Genomic DNA, 21,382 nt, shown 5'->3' on the forward strand with positions numbered 1-21,382 from the left:
TTTAAATTACTTAAAGATTTAAATTAGATTTTTTTTAATAAAAGTAATTATTAAATGATGATGAGTGTCAAGAAGGTTACCCTTAAAGTGCTTACTATTAGAATATAATGATGGGTGTCAAGAAGGTTATCAAAAGGTTGCTAATTTATAGGAACCTTACTTTAAAGTTGTCAAACCTTTTTTACTATAAAAAAAGTGATTTACTTGAATCTTATTGGTGCACCTTTTTGATGACTCTCTCTTTCATTTCACTATTGGTTGACAACATTTACAATTAACCTACTGTAAATGAATTGTTCCAGAATATAAACCTACTGTAAATGAATTGTTCTTTATGTCATTTGTTTTAATAAGATATGGTTGCATAACTGTATAAAGGCAACCACTTTTAAAGAACTAAATAAGTCTAAATAAAAGGAAATCCCTAAGTTTATTTAAAGTGATTATAAAGTGTTCATACAAGCATCAAGTGAGACAAAACATTATAATAAACTGATAAACTTAAAACGACCCCAAGTTAAGTGATATGTTTCGAATAGGGATTGCCATAACACTGTTAAGACTTGCATGTAACAATGTTTTCGATCGAGACAGAAAGCTGATCTCACAAGCTTCAGATATGTAGATATCTGGACAGTTACATGGATCCAATGAAAGGGTTCATTAGGATTGGGGGCTCGACTTGAGATAACAGGACGGGTAGATTTATCCTTGTCATATGTTCATCTCATTGGTATTAATAGGTATAAGTTGTAACACTCTGGTCCAATACCATGTAGATATTGTCCGCTCTGGCCCAAATCCAACACCTTGGGCCGCACGGCTTTAAAACGCGTCTGCATGTATTGGATTCACATCTTACTAATAAGCCTCAATCACTTCCTCTCCATTTCCGATGTGGGATTCAGTTCATTCCTGCCCCCATCGCCATCCCTTAGGGCCGCTCCTTGCTCAGGCCTTCTTACCCCAGCGCCACCCACTCCGGACCGGGTCGTTACAGGCCCACCAGCTTCCGCCTGGTTCGTCCCCGAACCACACATTGTACGTGGAGAGTCGGCTCTGATACCAATTGTAACACCCTGGTCCAATACCATGTAGATATTGTCCGCTCTGGCCCAAATCCAACACCTTGGGCCGCACGGCTTTAAAACGTGTCTGCATGTATTGGATTCACATCTTACTAATAAGCCTCATTCACTTCCTCTCCATTTCCGATGTGGGATTCAGTTCATTCCTGCCCCCATCGCCATCCCTTAGGGCCGCTCCTTGCTCATGCCTTCTTACCCCGGCGCCACCCACTCCGGACCAGGTCGTTACAGGCCCACCAGCTTCCGCCTGGTTCGTCCCCGAACCACACATCGTACGTGGAGAGTCGGCTCTGATACCAATTGTAACACCCTGGTCCAATACCATGTAGATATTGTCCGCTCTGGCCCAAATCCAACACCTTGGGCCGCACGGCTTTAAAACGCGTCTGCATGTATTGGATTCACATCTTACTAATAAGCCTCAATCACTTCCTCTCCATTTCTGATGTGGGATTCAGTTCATTCCTGCCCCCATCGCCATCCCTTAGGGCCGCTCCTTGCTCAGGCCTTCTTACCCCGGCGCCACCCACTCCGGACCGGGTCGTTACATAAGTAATCCTAAGACTCAAAGGAATGTTAATTAGTGATTCTGGATTATGGAATGTGATGCTTTGATCCTGTTGTAACACGATCCATAACAGGGATGACTCTGGGGTGTGTACGGCAGACGTTGGGTATCACAGGAAGTAATTGCAGGATAGTTAACATTGGATTGATCATTTGTCACTCCTGATAAATGGGAGATACGTGTTGGTCCCGTGTAATGTAATAGGATTAGTTCCAAGGGGGGGGGGGGGGTTAGGAACTAATGTAACTTTTTCGCTTAATTACTGACTTAATTTAATTCTTTAAATAACTTCACACAGTTTAGGCCAGCAAGGCTGAGCGCGATGCAAGACAGCTTTAGTCAAGGCTGACTAGAACTGTTTTACTTGTGAGTTGAGAATTAACACTTAAGGTCAGCTTCCAACTCAGCACTCTGATTACTCAGCGTCGGCTTATACAGATTATATACTGAGTAATTTAAACGAGCAACATATACATATATATATCAAGAGAAGGGTTAGAAATTACTCAGCAGTCTTATCCTGGTTCGGCCTCATCGCCTACGTCCAGTCCCCATAATCCTTCCAGGCTTTTTCAATCCACTACTGAGCTCTTTAAAGGTAGAGCACAAACCGTTTACAAGCAATTGAGTATGCAAGAGTACCGTCCTCTATTCGTCTACTCAACCCTACTAAGCGCTATAACCAAACACTCTGATTTTCTCTACCACTGAGTACTAAAACCGAGTACTCAGCACCACTCTCTCAATCTTTACAATTGATACAAATTTGTTCTTTCTAGATGAAGAACACTTTAGATGAATACAAATTCAATCTAGACTTTTACATAGAGATATGATTTGGGTGTAAGTATTTGCTTTTCTTGTTTGTATGTGCTTGTATGGATTGTTTTTCTTTTGTACTTCGGCAAAAGATCCAAGAGATGAACTTGTCCTTTTATAGTGAAATCTGATGCTTCAATCATTTGAATTCGGACATATCCGTTGAATTCAAACGGTCTTCTTGCGTCATTCATTGGTCAGCATACAGATTTGCAGGCCAATCATATCGTCTGAAATTAGCAGGCGTCAGGCTTGTCTTCTTCCGCCAGGTTCGTCTTCTAGCGCCAGTTTCGTCTTTTAGCCAAATGCCAGTTGACCCATGCATCTCGAAAAGGTCTCTTGGGTAATTTCCAAGGCTTCTGAATTGGCGCAGATCTTTGTCGGATTTTGTCTTTTAGTTAACGGATCATTGGCGCTGTCCTGATGAACACTCAATTTGACTTAATAGACGTTGCCTTTGATCTTTATCTTTAGCGAGGCTGAGTTACGTTCTGCTCAGCTTCGTCTTCAAGCGTTTGTTCTGAAGAAGACTTTTCTTCTATTATGTTGAGTTGTGTTCTACTCAGCTTCTGTTGCTCATGCTGACTTCGTCCTGTCTTACTTTTTTATTTCTGTTCTCATTTATAATTATACTCAACATTGAACAAACACATTAGTACAATTAAATCAAAACACTTAAATTTAATTGTCTTAATCATGGGATTAACTTAAATAATTTTGTCAAATCAAAATCATGTGGAAAGGTGTTTCAACAATACGTCCAAGGATTGATTGTGGAAGACTTGACTCTAAATCCTTGCAAGGTGATAACTTAAGACTTGAAATGAAGATTTCACTTAACCTATCTAATTGGAGTTAACTCGGCCTGTACAAGTAAAACGAATGTCTCGCTATACGTGACTTGACATAATCCATGGTTATAAGATTCTGTTCAATGATGTAGTTGATAAAGGATCGAATTATACTGTAACTAATACGAAAAGGTCAATGGCGGAATCAACCTGTCTTCTTATAGATCTGGGGGAATGTTTCGGATCTGCCAATCACAGTTCGCGCACTCATTCTGTTATACAAAGATTGAATGTAATTTTGAGAAATTAATTTAATGGTTGTATACGGCTAGAAGTAATAAGAACCTAATGGGTCACACATAAGACTTGGAACCCAAAAGAGGAACATATGTTAATTAATTGATGGAAGCCCAACTGAGTCCACTAAGGCCCATTTAAGGAGGGGCGATTTTATGTGTTGTGACACATAAGGAATTAATTTAATTTTAATCAATTATAATTAGATTATGATTATGGATTAAATTAATTATAGGATAAATAAGCTAGGAAGTTTATTGAGATTAAATTGCTCCTAATTATTATCCTGTTTAATAAGTTATTATTATCTTTATAATTAGATATAGTTATAGATAATAATAATAAGAGTATTATTCCAAATATAACTCTTACTAAATAACCTAATTCTATCTAACTAGGGTTTAGATACAAGAGGCTATTTATACCCCCTACCATTAAGAATTTCGGCCAAGCTAAGCAACCCCGGGAGAGAGAAAAATCGACCCCTACCGTAGTGGATCAATTTTCACCACTTGCTTCCGATCAATTGATTTTCATCTCTTTCTTTTATTCTTTGATCTTGTGTTGATTAATTAGAGGCAATTTATCTTGATTGCTATTATTCGGTTGAGTTCTAATATCGTTTGATTTGTGTTTTTGTTTTGTGCTCGTGAACTCGGATTAAGAGTTGAGGGCACTTCGCTAGCAACGGTAGATAGTTCGTCAAAAGTTATTTCCTTTTATCCCTCTTTATATGATATAACGATTAACAGATCTTGGTTTAAAGGAAATAGGTTAAAAAAATTTATATTTCCGCTGCCAAACGTTTGCCTATTTTCCTTCAGGACGAAGGGGACAGATGATGTCGTTGATGGAGAGTGAAAGAGAATAGCAGATTAGGAGTTGGGTTGGGGTGAAATAGAATTTGAGGGAGAGAGATCGAGAGTTTATGGATTCAATTCGGTTGAGAGGTTAGGTTTAGTTTAGGGATTTAGGCAGCCTCTTCCTCGACAGAATGAGGGAGGGTATAATTAGATTTTTTTTATTTCGTTTACTTAAAAAATGAGTGTCGTTTTGTGTAAAAGAAATAAAAAAAATACAATTATACCATAATCTGCATATTTCCTTCTTCCTCGATAGATTTCTTCAAATCTGCAGTACAACAACTCTCTTTCACCGGCATTAATGGGGGAAAAGCCCAAAAATGATTTTTTTTTTACAGAGGGATATTATTTCTTTACGGATCTCAGTGGGGGCAAGTGCCCCAATTGCCTCCAATGTAGATCTGTCCCTGCCGAGTAATAGTTATGTTAACGTACCTCTAGGGTTTTGCTATACCTCTCTATTTATATTGCTTAATGGATCCTTCTTCTTCTTATAGGAAACATCCTTCTTTTTAATAACGGACGATTTCTCTTTAATGGCAGACAATTTTTGCTTTATGGAAAACGGCTTCTGGAAGCTGCTGGATCTGAAGGCTTTTAATACTCACTGTGATCATTTGATCTGAAATGCTCCATGTGTCATCATTTATTTCCTATGGTATCATATGCCCCTCTATTTTTCTAGAAAATTGAGCTCTTTAGGGTTCGGTGTGCCTAGTAGAAAAAAGTGTATGGTGTTATGTTTCATTGTTTCGGCTTTCTTATTAGTTTTCTTGCTTCGGTCTTGGCGCGTGTGGTAAATATTTTCTTATCATGTGAAGTAGGTAGGCCTTAGGACTTGTAGTTTTTCCCTTGTGCACGTATGTCCAGATGTATATCAGGCATTTCTCTCTCTCATTCTCATTTGTGTGAATACTTGAATTACTGTTTTTCATCATAGTAAGCTTTAAATGAGGTTGTCGAATTGTTGCCACCGTTTGAATCTTTCTGAGTGCCTATAAATACTCCTAGACTTTCTTCATCGTTATTTTCTCGTGCCTACCCCATCTCAAGTAATAACTAGTCTTCCCGCCTCAAGTTCCTTAGGAGCTTCCTCTCAAGGGACTAGGGGTCCTGTTGTTGATAATCCTTCTTGCTTTATTGAACTCTCCTCATCCTTTTCCTCCTATAGTTCTTCCTTAGGTATCCAACCTCACTTGGACCGCATAGAGGAGGTGATTCAACAAGCTCGGAAGAATGATATCCCCCACCTTTGTCCCAAAAAATGCCCCAAACTGTCACTCCTTCGACGACCATCATTGCTGAAGGTTTGCGTGCTGCTGCACATGCTATAGCACAAGTTGCTGCTGTCGAAAAGGCTTTTGCGGGAAATGTGATGGCTCCTATTGAGAAGGTTGCTTTGGGGGAAGGTGTGTCTGAGAAGGCTACCCCTAAGTAGGAAAACCCATTAAAGTGTTTGTTATGGCTCAATCCCAAAGGACACCAAAAGTGAAGGAACCAGTTGTGTGCTCAAAAAGAGTTAGGAAGGAGCTTGAACAAGCCCTACTGGCGAAGAAGCAGAAAATGGATGTTGTTAGGAAGAAATTGGTTAGAAAGCCTCTGAAAGTCCAAGTTGGGAAGAATGGCTCCTCCCAAGGTACGAGGATGTCCCACCCTCTTAAGGGGGTTTTTAAAGAATTCTTTTAGTACTTCCAACCTTCCAAATTTGCCATCTATTGGCCGAGGTCATGGAAGGGTTCCAACCTTTATTCTTCTCACTATGTCTTCTATGGCTTGATCGATGGTTATAGGAAGCTTGTTTACACTTTCGCCCTTTCCTCAAAGTGATGTTATGCCCTTTTTCTAGAAGTCTCCAGATCTTCCTTCCGTCTATATGGACTACGCATCCTAGACCATCTTCTCTGCGGGGTTGGGCTTCTAGCGTATCTTATAGTTGTTTGAGTTGGACGGTGCTGGATTCCCCAGTGTGATATTGGCTACGATGTACGATATTTTCTGCCCTTTTTATTTTTTCTTTTAACTCTGCCATTTCTACCGCGTGCGCCGCCATGATATCATCCATCTCTTTTTGGATATCACTTAAGTTTTGGTATAATCGGATTTCATCAACTAATCTCTGGTACTGAGGAACTAATGGTTTCTAGTAGTGTCTAGACTTTGGCTCAGATTCCTCCATATCTTCTCCATGAACTTCAAACTGGAGGGGCGTGCTGGTTGTAGGTATGTGTATATAATCTTATGTTGGAAACATTGTTTTTTCGAAAGTTAGGTGTTTGTTCAATTTCACACTCGCCGCCTTGATATCGCCCATCTCTTTTTGGATATCACCTAGTTTTGGCAGAATCGACAAGTGATTTCATCGACTAACCTCTGGTACCGAGGATCTAATGGTTTCTGGTGGTGTCTAGACACTGGCTCAAATTCCTCCATACCTTCTCCATGAACTTGAGATCGGAGGGCCTGCTGGTTGTAGGTTTGTGTGTATGATCTCTTGTCGGAAACATTTTTTTTGGAAATTACGTGTTTGTTCGATTCCACACTCACCGCACTAATGATAACATGGTATTCAAAGCGTCCTCAAAATCTTTCTTCAAAACACATGCAAGAAAGAACAGATAGTCAGAGAGGGGTCGGCGTCCGGCAAACCCGCTCCGATGCCTAAGTAAGCAAGAGTTTAGAAGGGTTGAAGACAATTGAATACCGAGTAATTTTTTTTTTAAGAATGCCGAGTAATAGTTATGTTAACATACCTCTAGAGTTTTGTCATACCTCTCTATATAGTGCTTAATGAATCATTCTCTTCTAGAAAACACGTTCTTTTATTAGAAAACATCATTCTTTTAGTGAAGGACGGTTCCTCTTTAATGGCAGGCGGTTCTCCTTTATGGAAAACGTTTTTGAAAGCTGTTCGATCTAAAGGCACTTAATGCTCCATATGGCCACTCGATGAGAAAGCTCTTAATGCTCCATGTGTTGTTTATTTATTTGCTATGGTATCATTAAATATTAAACAAAGGTATAATACACAAATAACCCCCTAAACTTGTCCAAATGTTGCAACTGTCCCCTCCAACTTTCAGTTGTAACAATTTACCCCTTAAACTTGTTCAATTGTAAAACATAACCCTAAATTGGAAATTTTTTCACCCCGTACTTGAAGCAACCGTAAAAACGTTTCTCTGGATTCGTATCACGCTAAAGATCTGATTATCACACTCCACGAGCGTTGCAACTTTTGTATTTCACGTGTTTCTTCAATTGCAGTCCATGTCAGCAATTTGGAGTTATGTTTTACAATTGGACAAGTTTGAGGGGTAAGTTTTTACAATTGAAAGTTCGGGAGGGCAGTTGCAACATTTGGACAAGTTCAGGGGTTATTTGTGTATTAGGGCTTAAACAAATTAAGTGAAATTTAAATATTTTTATAATTTAATTTTGATTTGAAAAAGTTGGTTTTAAGATTTTCAGTTACTGTTCTGTAGTTAAATTGAAACACTAAACTGTCTTTACCAAGCATTGACAAACGAGAAATTACCAAACCACCGTACGATCAGCCTAAGAAACACTCCTCTCATCCTGTTAATCCCATCTAACGGCTGGACATGAAAGGCATACAACCAAATGAACAACACAGAAAGCCTGTCATTACATAACGACACTGAGCGTAATAATCGATTTTCTTTCCCCCACTTTCTCAGCACCCTCTTCGCCACCAGCCTAATCTAAAACGGGCGGTTCCTCGGCCGTATCAACACCGACGTGCGATGGCCGAAAGCCCGTCTCATTCGCCGGCGCCTGTTTCTGTGCCGGAATCGGATACGTCTCAGTATTGGTGCTACCACTGCAACAAACGCGTCTCTGTCGAAACCCTAGCCAATCAACCTGATGTTATCTGCCTCGAGTGCAAGAATGGTTTCGTTGAATCAATTACTGCCACGGAAACTCCACCTTCCGCCACTCCTTCTCTCACATCAGACCAGGCTGATGATTCTTCTTTTGGATCTCAATTTCTTCAAATGCTTCGCATAATCGCGCAGGCGGCGCGTGATGAGGACGCGCCTCCTCCTCTTCCTCAGGATCCCCAATCTGAGGATGATTTTCTTAGGATTGAGCTTAATGGATGGGAAAACGAGGAAGATGAGGATGAGGATGATGAAGACGATGATTTAACCGAGCACGAGAACGAGAACCACCACGAAAACGAGGAGAACATAGAGGAAGGAGAGCATGACGGTGAAGATGGGGACGAGCGATCTGATAACGAGCATGAGGAGCTCAGAGAGGAAGGGGACGAAGCTAGAAGGCAGCGGGATATTCTGCGTCTTAGGATCCGTGATTTTGCGACTAGAGCAAGGAGCGGGCGTAACAGAATTCTTGACTGGGCAGAGATCTTGATGGGACTGGAAGACAACTCAATTGAGTTTCGCCTTGAAGTCCCAGAAACGGACAGATACATAGGCAATCCAGAGGACTATGTGGATGCTGCTGGATACGAGGCACTGCTGCAGAATTTGGCTGAGAGTGATGGTGGTAGAAGAGGGGCTCCACCTGCTGCAAAATCAATTGTGTCAGCATTGCCCACAATCGAGATCACATCAGAGAAGCAGACTCTGGCATGTGCTATATGCAAGGATATGGTCAATGTTGGTGAAAAAGAGACTAGATTGCCTTGTGGGCATGGATATCATGGGGGCTGCATCGTACCGTGGTTGGCTTCTAGGAATTCTTGTCCTGTTTGTCGGTTTGAATTAGCAACTGATGACTCCGAATATGAGGCAGATAGAAAGAAGAAACCAGTCAGCGCTATCAATGGAGCTTCAGGTTCAGGCGGTGATGACTTGGGTTCCTATTGATTGGAATTGGTATGTCTCGAAATTGGAAAATTTACTCTCATGTAGTTTAAATGGTTCATGGAACTTTGTTGTTTATCTACTTTCCATCAATTAGATGAAGTTGGATTCACTTTCATTTGCCTATGAATGTAAATAATATTTTACTCAGCTTGATTATCTTATTGTTAATATATAACTCAGCTCATTATCAGCCTTGAACTGGCAGTCTGGCACATTAATGTGTTGCAACTAGACATGTAAAAGCTTGCTGCTTGTCCCCTTCCACTTGCTCAAGATTGCTTCTTTTTAATCCTTTTGGGCTCGGATATGAATTTTTTTGACGTTTGATATTTTAGTGGTATTAAAGTGAAACTTCTTTGTGGTTAGTTTTTCCATTTCATGTACCGGAAACCATGTGCATAAGCTTGTTTAATGTCATGAACTAATGATTAGATTTGGACTTAGGGCTTATGATGAAGGTTGCTTGATATTTTTGTATTGGTAACTGTTTGTTAGAAGCTTTCATTTGGCAAAAGAGACTGGACACGAGGTGAACAATATTTTATGCTTGATACTCCTCGTCCTTTGTCTTTCTTGTTTGTCTGATTAATGGTCAAGAGTTTTATTGGTCATCCTTTGAAGTAAATGAGACCATGTTTGTATGCTTTCTGAATAATGGTAGTATACTAGTGATGTGGTACCTGAGTTGAGGTATTGATCCAGTCACTGGAGATGTACTTGTAAAATGGTCGGGTGGGTTCCCAGTGAACTCCAATGGCGAAGTCAGTAAAGGTAGCTGATAATGTATGGTTTATTGTGCTGTGAATGTCTTACCCCTTTGTTAGAAATCTTATACACATATGTATAGGACACGGTATGGAGTAGAAACACTACCTATCCCCGCTATAGGTTCATATGGACTTGTATGTGGACCCTGGCTTGTTATGTGGTTGCTTGTTGGATCTTTGGGCCTTCTTGGATTGGCCTGTTGTATTGGTCATCATCAACTGGTATAGCTAAATTTTTTTCTTTGCCAATTTTTGTGATCTCTTGTTCTCTTTTGCTTGTTAGTTGTTAGGAAATCGAGACTGTCACCTTACTCCAAACCTTTGAAATAGTGATTGTGTGAGGTGTATTTCTTCCTTACTGGTTGCAGTAGTATGGTTTTAGCTCATGCTAGTTGCTAAAACAATCTAGATAATGTGCATCCATATAAGTTCTCATTAGCCTGGATTTGCTTAGTGGAATTGAGTAAGTGAATTGAATGTTGATTAAAGTTTATGTTGAAAATAAATTGTCTACATTTTTTATATTATATGGACTTAGGCTGTTTATTTAGCTTCACAAGGTGTTATTTATGGCATGTGCAGTAAGAAAAGGCTGCATATTTTGCATTGGTCTTTTTTTGCCTTGTATATAAACTTTTAACTTGAGACTGAGAAATTTATCTGGTAGACTCTCTGACCCTATTAGAGCTTGTCTTCAAATGTTTTTTTTGCCCATGTTGTTGTACTATATAGTACATATCACGTGATTTGAGTGGTTAGAAAAACTTTCTGCTGTCTTATTTTTATTGTTGGGAGAATGCTCATTTTATTTTGGAGTGATACGTCCTTTGATGAGAAAAAGCTCAAGATTAGGGCTTTTTGAATCAGGAGCTTGAGGCACTCTAACAACTATTGATTGGAAAAATTGCCACCATAAATGAGGTGTCTGAGACAAACAACTATCAGCTTTCCCAAAGAGTCTAGTAAAATGCCCTTGTTTAGCCACATACAGAAGGAAATTGCTTTCTGAAAAATATGGACGGTATCAGCAGATGACATTTAGTATTAGAAAATAGATGCTGCAGTTGTGTACTTAATTTATATAGGACTGGCAATTGGTTTTGTCCGCCTGCAACTGTCTGGCTTTTATAGTTGTATTGATGTTGTAAAGAGTCTTTGGAATTTGTAGGTGGTGCATCATTTCATTTGATGGTTCTATTCGCATATGTGCATAGATGAAACAGGATTACTGATTCTGATCTGCGTAATGATTGTTTTAGTTTGGTCCTTGCAAGTTGTGTGTTCGTCTGTGTTGTGTTAATAGTTCGCACTATAGTTGTACACTTGTATTTGTGTGAGTTTTCCTGTATTCTAAGGTGTAGAACTCTAATATTGGTGCTGAAGGGGTAAAGCAGGATTTGCTGAGGGCACGGGTCTATTGCTCGACCGTTGCTTTACTCTTAGTGCATCACAACAGAATGAGTAACGCACCCCCAGAGAAAACTCACACAAATACAAGTGTAAGAACTGAGTATAAATTTTAGTTTTTAGCTTAGTTGTTCTTGCCTACTGAGGTTTAGCTGCTTTTAATTGGGTGAAGTGAATTATGAACTTGATTAATGGCTTCTTCCTACTGTGATATGCTGTTACGGTTGGAACTAGTTAAAAGAAACAATATATATACATATACATATTCTGTTAATTTTATCTTAGGAGGGTGAAATGGATTGTTTTATGTAGTATATATGTTTATTTCGTAGTGGACTTGTTAACGTTTAAAATGGTGGATAGCCAAACAGTCAACAAGCCAGCCATGTTCATCTGGGCGTGTATTTAGGGTTTTGATCTAGAGGGGGCAGCTGCCCCCTTGCTATCCTGACGTGTGGTTCTGTTACTATGAAAAGATAATCCCCCTTCCCTCTTATTGGGTGTCTTGTTAGCCCCCGAACCTAGATTGGTCATCGGAATTTGCTTAAAGTGATCTGTTTCCCTTGAGCCCATTCAGCCCTGCCTCCTAAACTTGCATATAGTTCTAATTTGTCAAAATCCTCTCATGTTTTGCCATGTGGTTTTAGAAGGTTAATCAATCATGTCACTTTAAGTAAGTTTAGGAGTTAATGAGACACTATAAGTTCAGGGAGCCAATAAGTTTTTGGACCAAGCTCAAGGGACTTTGATGTATTAAGGGCTTAAAGCACTATTTGATCCCTGATCTATCCAAAATTTTGTCATTTGGCCATTGATCTATTATTTGGTCACATTTGGCCCCTAATCTATCCCAAATTGGTGAACTTTCACCCAATTTGAATTCAAACTTAACCGAATTATTATCTCATTGATAAGTAACGATATTTTGACACTTGAACTTAATAGATTTTAGTTTAGGATTTGTTTTTTCTTTTTTTCTTTTTTTAATCTAATTAATTATTTCCACATAATGTGGGGGAAAAATACTTTAAGAAATATCACGTTTCAAGTTTAAGTGTCAAAATAACGTTGCTTATCAATGAGATAACGATTCCGTTAAGTATTCATACAAATTGGGTGAAATTTAACCAAATGAAATAGGTCAAGGGCCAAATGTGACCAAATAATAGGTCAGGAGTCAAATGACACAATTCTAGATAGGTTAGGGGCCAAATAATGCTTTAAGCCATGTATTAAGTCTATTATACTATATTTTAATTAGGGATAAGATTTCAAAATAGGCTTATGGTTTTTGAGAAGTATCAATTTAGGCTCAATATACAAAATAGCACAAATGTATGCTTAACGATTAAAAAAATTATCAATTTAGGCCTCGATAACGGAACGTGACATGTCATTTATATTACTCTGTTAAGTTCTGTGGAGAGAGAAATCAGAACTTAACGGAGTAATATGAATGACGTGTCACGTTCCGTTATGATGCCTAAATTGGTACTCTTTTTTAAACGTTAAGCATACATTGATGTTATTTTGTACGTGGAGTCTAAATTGATATTTCCCTAAAAACCATAAACCTATTTTAGCAATTTATCCCTTTCATTATCCTATTATCTCTCCTAAATTAGGAGATTTCTTTTCGATTAATTTTTAATCAGCAAACCTAAATATTCTAGCGGTAGAATACATCTTCATTTTTCAGCTCTTGATTATTTCATTCCAAAATTGTTTATTATTCTTATTTTTTTTTTTTAAAGAATCTTAAATATACTTTCTAAAATTTACAAAAGCTTCTTTCTAAAAAAAAATCTCTTCGTTTGTGTTTTTTGTTGCTAGCGTTGTCCTCTTGGAAATTTTTATTTATCTACATAAATTTTTTCTTAGATTTTTCCGAGTATGCGATATTGGCTTGTTGGTGTTGAATGAATGATTGTTCATTCATTGGTAGTGGAGACTAATTTTATTGGGCAAAAAGCATTATTAGTCTTGATTTTTTTTTTGTTCATTAAGCTTTTGATTTTTTATTTGGATATATTAAGCTCTGATCATTTATTTTTTATCTCATTAAGTCATTTATAATTAAATTAGTAAGTTATGAATATTTAATTCTGTTAAAAATATGTTATTAACTTTATCTGTATTTGAAATTATTAAAAAAAAGTATTTTTTACAGTTTGAATTAAGGTTTTACAGTTTTTCTACGGCCATATTATACGTTCAAAATTGCATTCAAACAGTGAAAAAATACAAATTTTGAATGCAGGTGCAATGAATAACAGTTTGTTAATCGAATTTTATGTTCAAAATTATTATTTTTTGTCATAAGGGGCTTAATGAGATAAAAAATAAATGATCAGTGATTTAATGTATCCAAATAAAAGGTTAAGGGTTTAATGAATCAAAAAATAAAAGATTAAGGACTTAATAATGCTTTTTTCCTTTTATTGGCTAGAGTTTGCATGTGGGTTGGGGATCTAAGATATTTATGTTATGTTGGTTTGTCATGATTGATCCTCAATGGGTAAAAAAAAAAAGTTATTCTCTCACCAGATATAAATAAACATCGATAAATAAAGGCATAAAGCAATTTGGCCCCCTAAACTAGTTTTGTTGATGGAAATTTAGGTAGATCAGAAATTTTGTCCTATCAGGAAATGCTATGAATGGGGATTGAAACAAATGAGTTCACTTTGGGAAGTTGTGGAGATGTTTCATGCCTTGGTATATAGAAATAGTCTCTTTTCAATCTGATAAGGAGGATACATCATTTGCTTGCTCTGTTTTAGTTTTAGTTTTGGGTTTGATTGTTGATTTCTATAAAGGTTAGAGACTCATTTGCTTATTTGAAGAGAAAGATGGGCTAATTGATTTTGGTTTTATAGTTTGAGAGATCAAATGGGTTTCATGCCATTAATAAATATATGTAGTGTTACGAGAACAGAGGAGTACATGTGTACGTATCTGTTTTTCTAAGTATCCTAATTTCAACCTTGACGAGTGCGGATGTGATACGGGGCGTGCCATAAAAAATAATTTCCAAAGGATTTTTGGTATTTTTAAGAAAATAGTTGCCCCAAAACTTAACTTCTAGAAACGAGATTGACGAAAGATTCAAGGACTGAAAATATAGAGGATTCCCGACTCTACTTATAAAAAGCTTAACTATCTTAAAAATGGCTACCAAGAAAGTGAAAGCACAGAAAATAGAAAATCAACACATGATGTTTTAATTTTTCTATTTTTATTGGGTTTTTAATAATAATATTTCGATTACAAATCGGGAAGGAAAACATGAAATTACAAGGTGTGCTCACGGAGGAATAGAAATTGCAAATAAAAGGGAAATAATGACAAAATATATACAAGCAAGAAGGATTGAAACAATGTAATTTTTTTTGGGTTTAAGGGACTGGAAGGTGCTGGAAAAAATGTTGGAAAAAGGGTGGTCGAATCTGGAATTTTAGAGCAACAAAAATGAGCAAATTTTGGTGAACTTTGGAGCAATAAATAACTTACATTTGGGTTTGGATTTGGGAAATAAAAAATTTGAGGTGGAAGTTGGGTTGCTAAAGATTATTTAGAAATCGAAATTAGGCAAATCATCGGAAGTCGGTAAAAGAAATCGTTGAAGTTGACAGGTCGAATCTGATTTTTTAGTGCAGAAAAACCAGTAAAGATTGTCTTTTGGAAGTCGGGAAATATCTTGAAAAGTTAGATTTTGGGTTCGGTTTTGAGCGAAAAGAAAAATTCGAATTTGGTATGTTGGGATGACAATGAAAACAGAATTTGCTGAAAAAATAGGCACATGTTAGTTAGAAATGATTTTGAAAGTGGCATGGAGTACAATTTTTGACAAAAAAAATGATTTGTATAAAATTTTCAACTAATCAAAATCTTAATTATGAATCATTTTGTTGAATCAGGATGATTAATGACTTGGAAATAATGGATGGAAATAGTTTGGCAATTGAAAATGGTGAAAACCGAAGGTGTGATGTGTTTTGATTCGAAGCTCAAAAGCTTGAAAAAAATGGAGAAAACATAATGGTGAATTGAAGAATACTCGGTTTTGCACGAATTAAAAACTTGGGAAAACCAATTAGGAGCTTGATGATGAAGATTGAATGTTCAGAAACGAAATTTGATGGTTGGGATGAAGAATTCAATAATCGAATTAAGAACTTGATTTTTTTGACAGAAACTGGATATTAGAGCTTTAATATTTGAATTTAGGAATTGGAAGTTGAAGATTATAGCTTGAAAATGGAAATTGAAAGTTGAAAAAAACAAAATGAGGTCTTGAAAAGAATTCAAAAATTGATTTTGAGTTTATGATTTTTGTTGTTGATTTGTTGGTATCTAAAAACGAAGAATTCAAGCTCTGTTTATAGAGTTTTTGGGCATATATTAACCTCATTAGCTCCTATTTTCACTCATCCTCAATCTCACTACTTCCATTAGAGAAGAAATTCATGCATCCCTATTGAAGAAAATTGCATAACAAATGACATTGAAAAAGTTGTTCACGAGTTGAATTTTGTGTTTTCTGATCTAACTTTGAAAACCCATATCTCCTTCAATACAAGTCTATTTTAGCTTCATGAGTAGTTCATAGTTTCAGAATTCCTTGACGTAATGCCAAAATTCCATCATTTGATGTCTCGAAAAATTTGTCAAAATTGGTAGCTTGGGTTTCATTAAATATAAATATTCTTTTCCCACTTTTGCTTTTATTCTTTTTTACTTCTTTTCTTTGTTTTATTATTTGCTTCATTTTAATTTTATTAACTATATAATATAATTATAACGTATGTTATTTAATTACATAAAAATGAAATTAAAAAAATTAGCTCCCAACAGTATCTTGATATTTTTTATGTGAACATGTTTAGGAATGTTGGTTCGTACATAAGGAACAAAAAGGAATTTGGGAAGAGGAATAATAATAAAGGAAAAAGAAATAAATGATTCTGAATTTCTTTGTCTGTTTGTTTCTGTTGGAAAAAGTGAATATCATACTTGTGAGTAAACAAAGGAGACAATCAACTAAAGTTGTAGATAGTGGTGGAACTAGGATTTCCGAATAGAGGGGCTAATTTTAGCCCAATATTAGAAGAAAAAAAACTTGTTCATGCATATATAAAAAATTAAAATCAAACTATATAAAATTTTAAAATTCTTTGAAAAATGTTAAAAAGCACTTGTTACATATATTATAATACCGATAAATGTACCTATTTTTTTTTTACAATAGGTGAGCTACCGATAGAAGGCAAACTTACTCACCAGGAACCCAAATTTTAAAAATGTTGCAAGATGACTTCATCTTCAACATTGTTGAAAGAAATATTCTCAATGTAACACAACAAGCAATTTGTGAGATAAGCATCTCTCATCCGGTTGCATAAATCTGTCTTAACAATATTCAGTGTAGAAAAACATCTTTCAATAGTTAGATGTTGCAACATGTAAGACTAATGCCAACTCTATAAGTTGATATACTAAATAGAAAAAAAAGTGATACTACACCATCTTTTTTGTAAGCTCACCTATATCACCAAGACTAGCGAATGCTTCATTTACTCCCATAGCATGAATGTAAAGACTAATTAAGTTGATGTCAAGCTTGGTTATATCACAACTAGAAAAATCATCTGAATATAACTTAACAAGACAAGGTGGTCTCTCGTGATCAAACTTAACAAATGAATTTAAAGGATCAAGACACGATAAGCACAAAAGTAACTCAGAAGTTGATTCTCGAAAAGGATTGTTCATTTATGAAACAATAGAAAATCAAGTAGCCCGAGAAAGACATACTTGGAATGGTATCTTCCATATTAGGCACATGTATATCTCTTGCTTAACAAAATTCAGTGACTTTTTTTTAATAGTAATAACATTTTTTTATACTTTGTCTGATTTATTGGCTTGAGGCTCGTTAGACACCATTTTACGTGGATTCTCTCCCAATTAAAGCTTTTTGCGTACGTTAGGACTCGAATCCGAGATCTAGATTAAGCGACTTGAAACCCTTAACCACTCAAGTCCACCTTAATTGGTAATAACAACAATGTTTACATCTATATGTTCTGTATTAATAAATTAATCTCATATTAAAATCAATTACTTTAATAATTAAAATTAAAAGATGGTAAAATAGAAGAAAGCGAAATAAAATTAATTAAAGAAAAATGCTCTAAAAAATAATAATTAAAAAAATATATAAAAATCATACTTTAGAAAGAAAATAATAATTTTAAAATAATTAAAAATACATATTAAAACTGAGATAAGATGAAAAAATAAACAAAAAAAAATGGTTAAAATTATTTTTTGAGGTAAACAAATTAAAAATAAATAAGTACAAAGATTAAAAATGAAATTAGTCTATAAATAAAAATAAGGACTAAAACAAAAATTAAAATTAAATAGAGACTAAAGTATAATTTTGCGAGAATGCTAGAGATACAAGCTAGTAAAAGAGGGGAAACAAAATGGAAAATTGCACTGGGAGTTGTACATTGAGATTAGAAAAGTTTGGAGTGAAATAAATGAAGTGATTGTATTAATAAAATAAACACCAACAAAAGAAACACAATCTCTTTTTTCACTCACCATTTCCTGGAACCCCTAAAATAATTGCCCTCGTGTTTTTAATATTTCAATCTCTTCAAAACGCATATAAATGTCTACATTGTGTATATTCTATAAGTAGATGTAGAATTATAAGTCGTTAATTTCTCATCTCTATAACTTGTATTCAAGTTCTTATAATTTGTTATCATTTAAGGGAGTTTGGTTGGGTGAAAATAGGGTATGAAAATGCGTAATTTCCTTTCTTAATGTTTGGTTAGACAAGATGTAATAGGCAATGAGAATCACATTACCCCTTGTATGAGAGTGGGTCTTAAGTAATCAAATTTGATTCCATTATTCTCTATAAAAAAAATCTCCCACGTTTTCATTATCCGTTTTAAAACCTTTTTCGTTTTTGGTTCATAAAAGCTTTAACTATGCAATTTGTGTCATCATATATTAGTAGAAAAATTCAATTTGCAAAATCTATTTTCTTAAATACATAAGAATTCAATTTTGGTGTGGGTGTTTACATAAAGACTAGATCAATAAAAATCGTGAACTAAAAACCATACCTTCTTTAGGCTCCCATAATTGTGATTCCATAACTTATGGAGCTAAAAGACTCGTGGCAAAAGACTCAAGTAACCGTCTGTTCTTCTTTTCAGCTTGAGGATTTTGGGTAGAGGGATGAGACGTAGGGTTGTCAACGCTTACAAAACCACTAGTCCACTTTCAAACGCCCGAGGGTTGATGCAATCATATTCCTTCGGCAAGGCTAAGCCAACTTTAGTCAAGTCGAGATCCAAGCACGAATCCTCTTACTCTTTCTCACTAAGGGTACTTATATGAGAGTAGAAAGAGCAATCAAAATGTTAGAATTATAAATTAAATCAAGTGGAAAATTCTTCCACACAAGAGGATCATCATAAAGGCCTTACTACACCGCTTTAAAGAAAATTTATTTATCACAACTTCAACTTCTTCAAGCAGTTTTTCCCTACCACACTCCTCGAGCACTTTTGCTACATGTTGCTTGTTCATATCAGATATCATGAGGAATCTCCATCCCTTCCATATCCATTAACATCCATCCATAAATTCATCTAATAAAAGCCTCCACTAATTCTCAATAAGGATGGGACCCATACTTGACACCCAGTACCCACTCGAAGGTTTCGTGTTCAACCTCGAGTAGAGCCCTTCCAGGCATACGAGCACCTAAGTCCAATTGAGAGGAATTCGAAATCGTTAGGAATGGATAAGGATGAGGCTCATACTTGACACTGAATACCCACTCCAAAGTTTCATGTTCAACCTTGAGCAGAGCCATTCCAGGCATACGAGCACCTAAGTTCAATTGAGAGGGATTCTGATTCATTAGGAATGTGAAAGGTGTCTTTCTTCTCGCAATGAAAAACTCACTCCTCCACTCGGGGAGCTATTTCTAGGCTTTAAGAGGAAGGGAGATTTTTGTGTCTTCCAATGTAGATGACACGAGTTCGTATTCTTGGTAATAGTTAAAAGTTGTTTGATTAGCGTGATAGTAAGCCTACATCCTTTACAACGACAAAATTGATACATGTTACTAGTTGAGACCAAATGATAGGACCTATTTGGCTTAGAGCTTTGTCTAGATCTAATTAACTTATCAAAAGAACGATGACAGTGGAACTTAAAACCCACACGCGACATGCGCCTCATAAAGAATAAAATCATCAGGCATCATGCTATTTGCTCGAATCTCAAGCCTTGAAACATCCAATACATATAACTATATATAATGGCTATTAAAGCCACATCCCTAGGAGTTAATATACTACCGAATTCATCAACGAGGAAGAGTTTTTTTTTTGGGTGTAAGATGATGCCAATGCTCAAATCTACTGCCCAACATATTCCAGTGCTTTGTCTCCGTCCACCGTTGTCTCTTGACATCTTCATACATCGTGCTTAAGATCAATGTCAACATCCTTTAAGGTATAAGAATCAAAGAATTCTTTTATGTACCTAGCCATGGTCGGAAGGAATGTCCTTATGCGATAGGTAACAACTTCTAATTTATTTTGTTTTTCAATAGGGGGATTCTTATCTTCCTCACTAGAATTGCTAGTCCAAGAAACGTCTAAAGAGGAAAAAAGCTTGGGCATTTCATAGAAAAAAAGGAGACATGAGAGTAAACTATAAACTTTAGATTTTATAAACAAAAGGGGCGGCTAGATAAATAAAGTTAAATGAGGTGCGATTGAAACAAGGAAAAGACTAGAAGAGAAAATTACAAAGCGAAACTAGCCCGAATATGTTAAAGTTTTTTCACTCTAGAATTTAAATTCAAATAAAATGCGGTCCTTGTGTCTTATACTCGAAAATTGCTGACTTAATCCGAGTCTATATACATTTTCACCATTATAAGTAACCATCAGTTTTATATTGAGTTATCATAGAAGCCTTTGATCGACAACGATTGAACCTTGAGATAAGAGCAAATACCTCTTCACATTAATGTATAATGAGATAATGGGGCATTATTTCGGACGTAGTCCTAACAAAAATCCAATTCGCTTTCTAAAGCCCATTCTTTTCTAAATGGCCCACCGATAAAAGAGAAACCCACAATAAAAATCGTGCCACCGAGTAGACAAAGAGAAATGTCATTTTCATACGAAGCTTATAAGTAGGCAATCTTGAGTTTTTCTCTCTTAATTATGTTAGATATCACTTTATTAACTTTGATATTATAGTGTACCCATAAAGCTCATACTAACGTAAGTCAACGAGTAGACTTACGAGTCAACTCAGAACCAGACCCAACAATATTTATTTTGGGTAATACTTTTAGCCTTTGTTTGGGAGTTTGGAGCTTAACAGATGTGAGAGTTAAAAGAGGTAATGGAAAGGGAAGTGATGGAAATGAAAGTTAAAAATTAACCTTGTTTGGAAGTTGATAGGATGTAAATGAGGCTAAATGTTTAACTTTGTTTGGGAATTTAAATATGGAGGGGAAGGAAGATTAAATTTACTCTGCAGAGACAAGAAATTTTAAAAAAGTTTACGTTACTCCCATTAACCCCCAATTTGGAGGTTAGAAGAAGTAAACATTTAACCACATTAACCTTCATTTACTCTCAAAAAATAACTTCAAAACAAGGTTAACTTAATACTTAACCTTCGATTACTCTTATTTACTCTCATTAACCTCCTCCTAAACAAGAGCTTAATTTATTAATAATGTTTTATTAAATCAAATATGAGTTAGCTAATAATTAATTTTTTATTTTTTATGAATGTAAATGTTTTTAAATTTCAATATTTACGAAAAGCCCTGACAAAAACGACGCGTTGCTTCTGCTCCC

The 21,382-nt window shown here is 36.0% G+C and overlaps 1 protein-coding gene across 1 annotated transcript; it reads left to right on the forward strand.

The window, feature by feature from the left end:
• Positions 1 to 8,011: 8,011 nt before the first annotated feature.
• On the forward strand, positions 8,012 to 9,477 carry LOC136200536 (E3 ubiquitin-protein ligase CIP8). The gene has a single exon (XM_065990903.1). The coding sequence runs from the start codon at positions 8,191 to 8,193 to the stop codon at positions 9,277 to 9,279; it is 1,089 nt and encodes a 362-aa protein (XP_065846975.1). The 5' UTR covers positions 8,012 to 8,190; the 3' UTR covers positions 9,280 to 9,477.
• Positions 9,478 to 21,382: the final 11,905 nt, after the last annotated feature.

This window comes from Euphorbia lathyris, chromosome 7, assembly GCF_963576675.1.
Source record: "Euphorbia lathyris chromosome 7, ddEupLath1.1, whole genome shotgun sequence".
NCBI classification, from domain to species: Eukaryota; Viridiplantae; Streptophyta; class Magnoliopsida; order Malpighiales; family Euphorbiaceae; genus Euphorbia; species Euphorbia lathyris.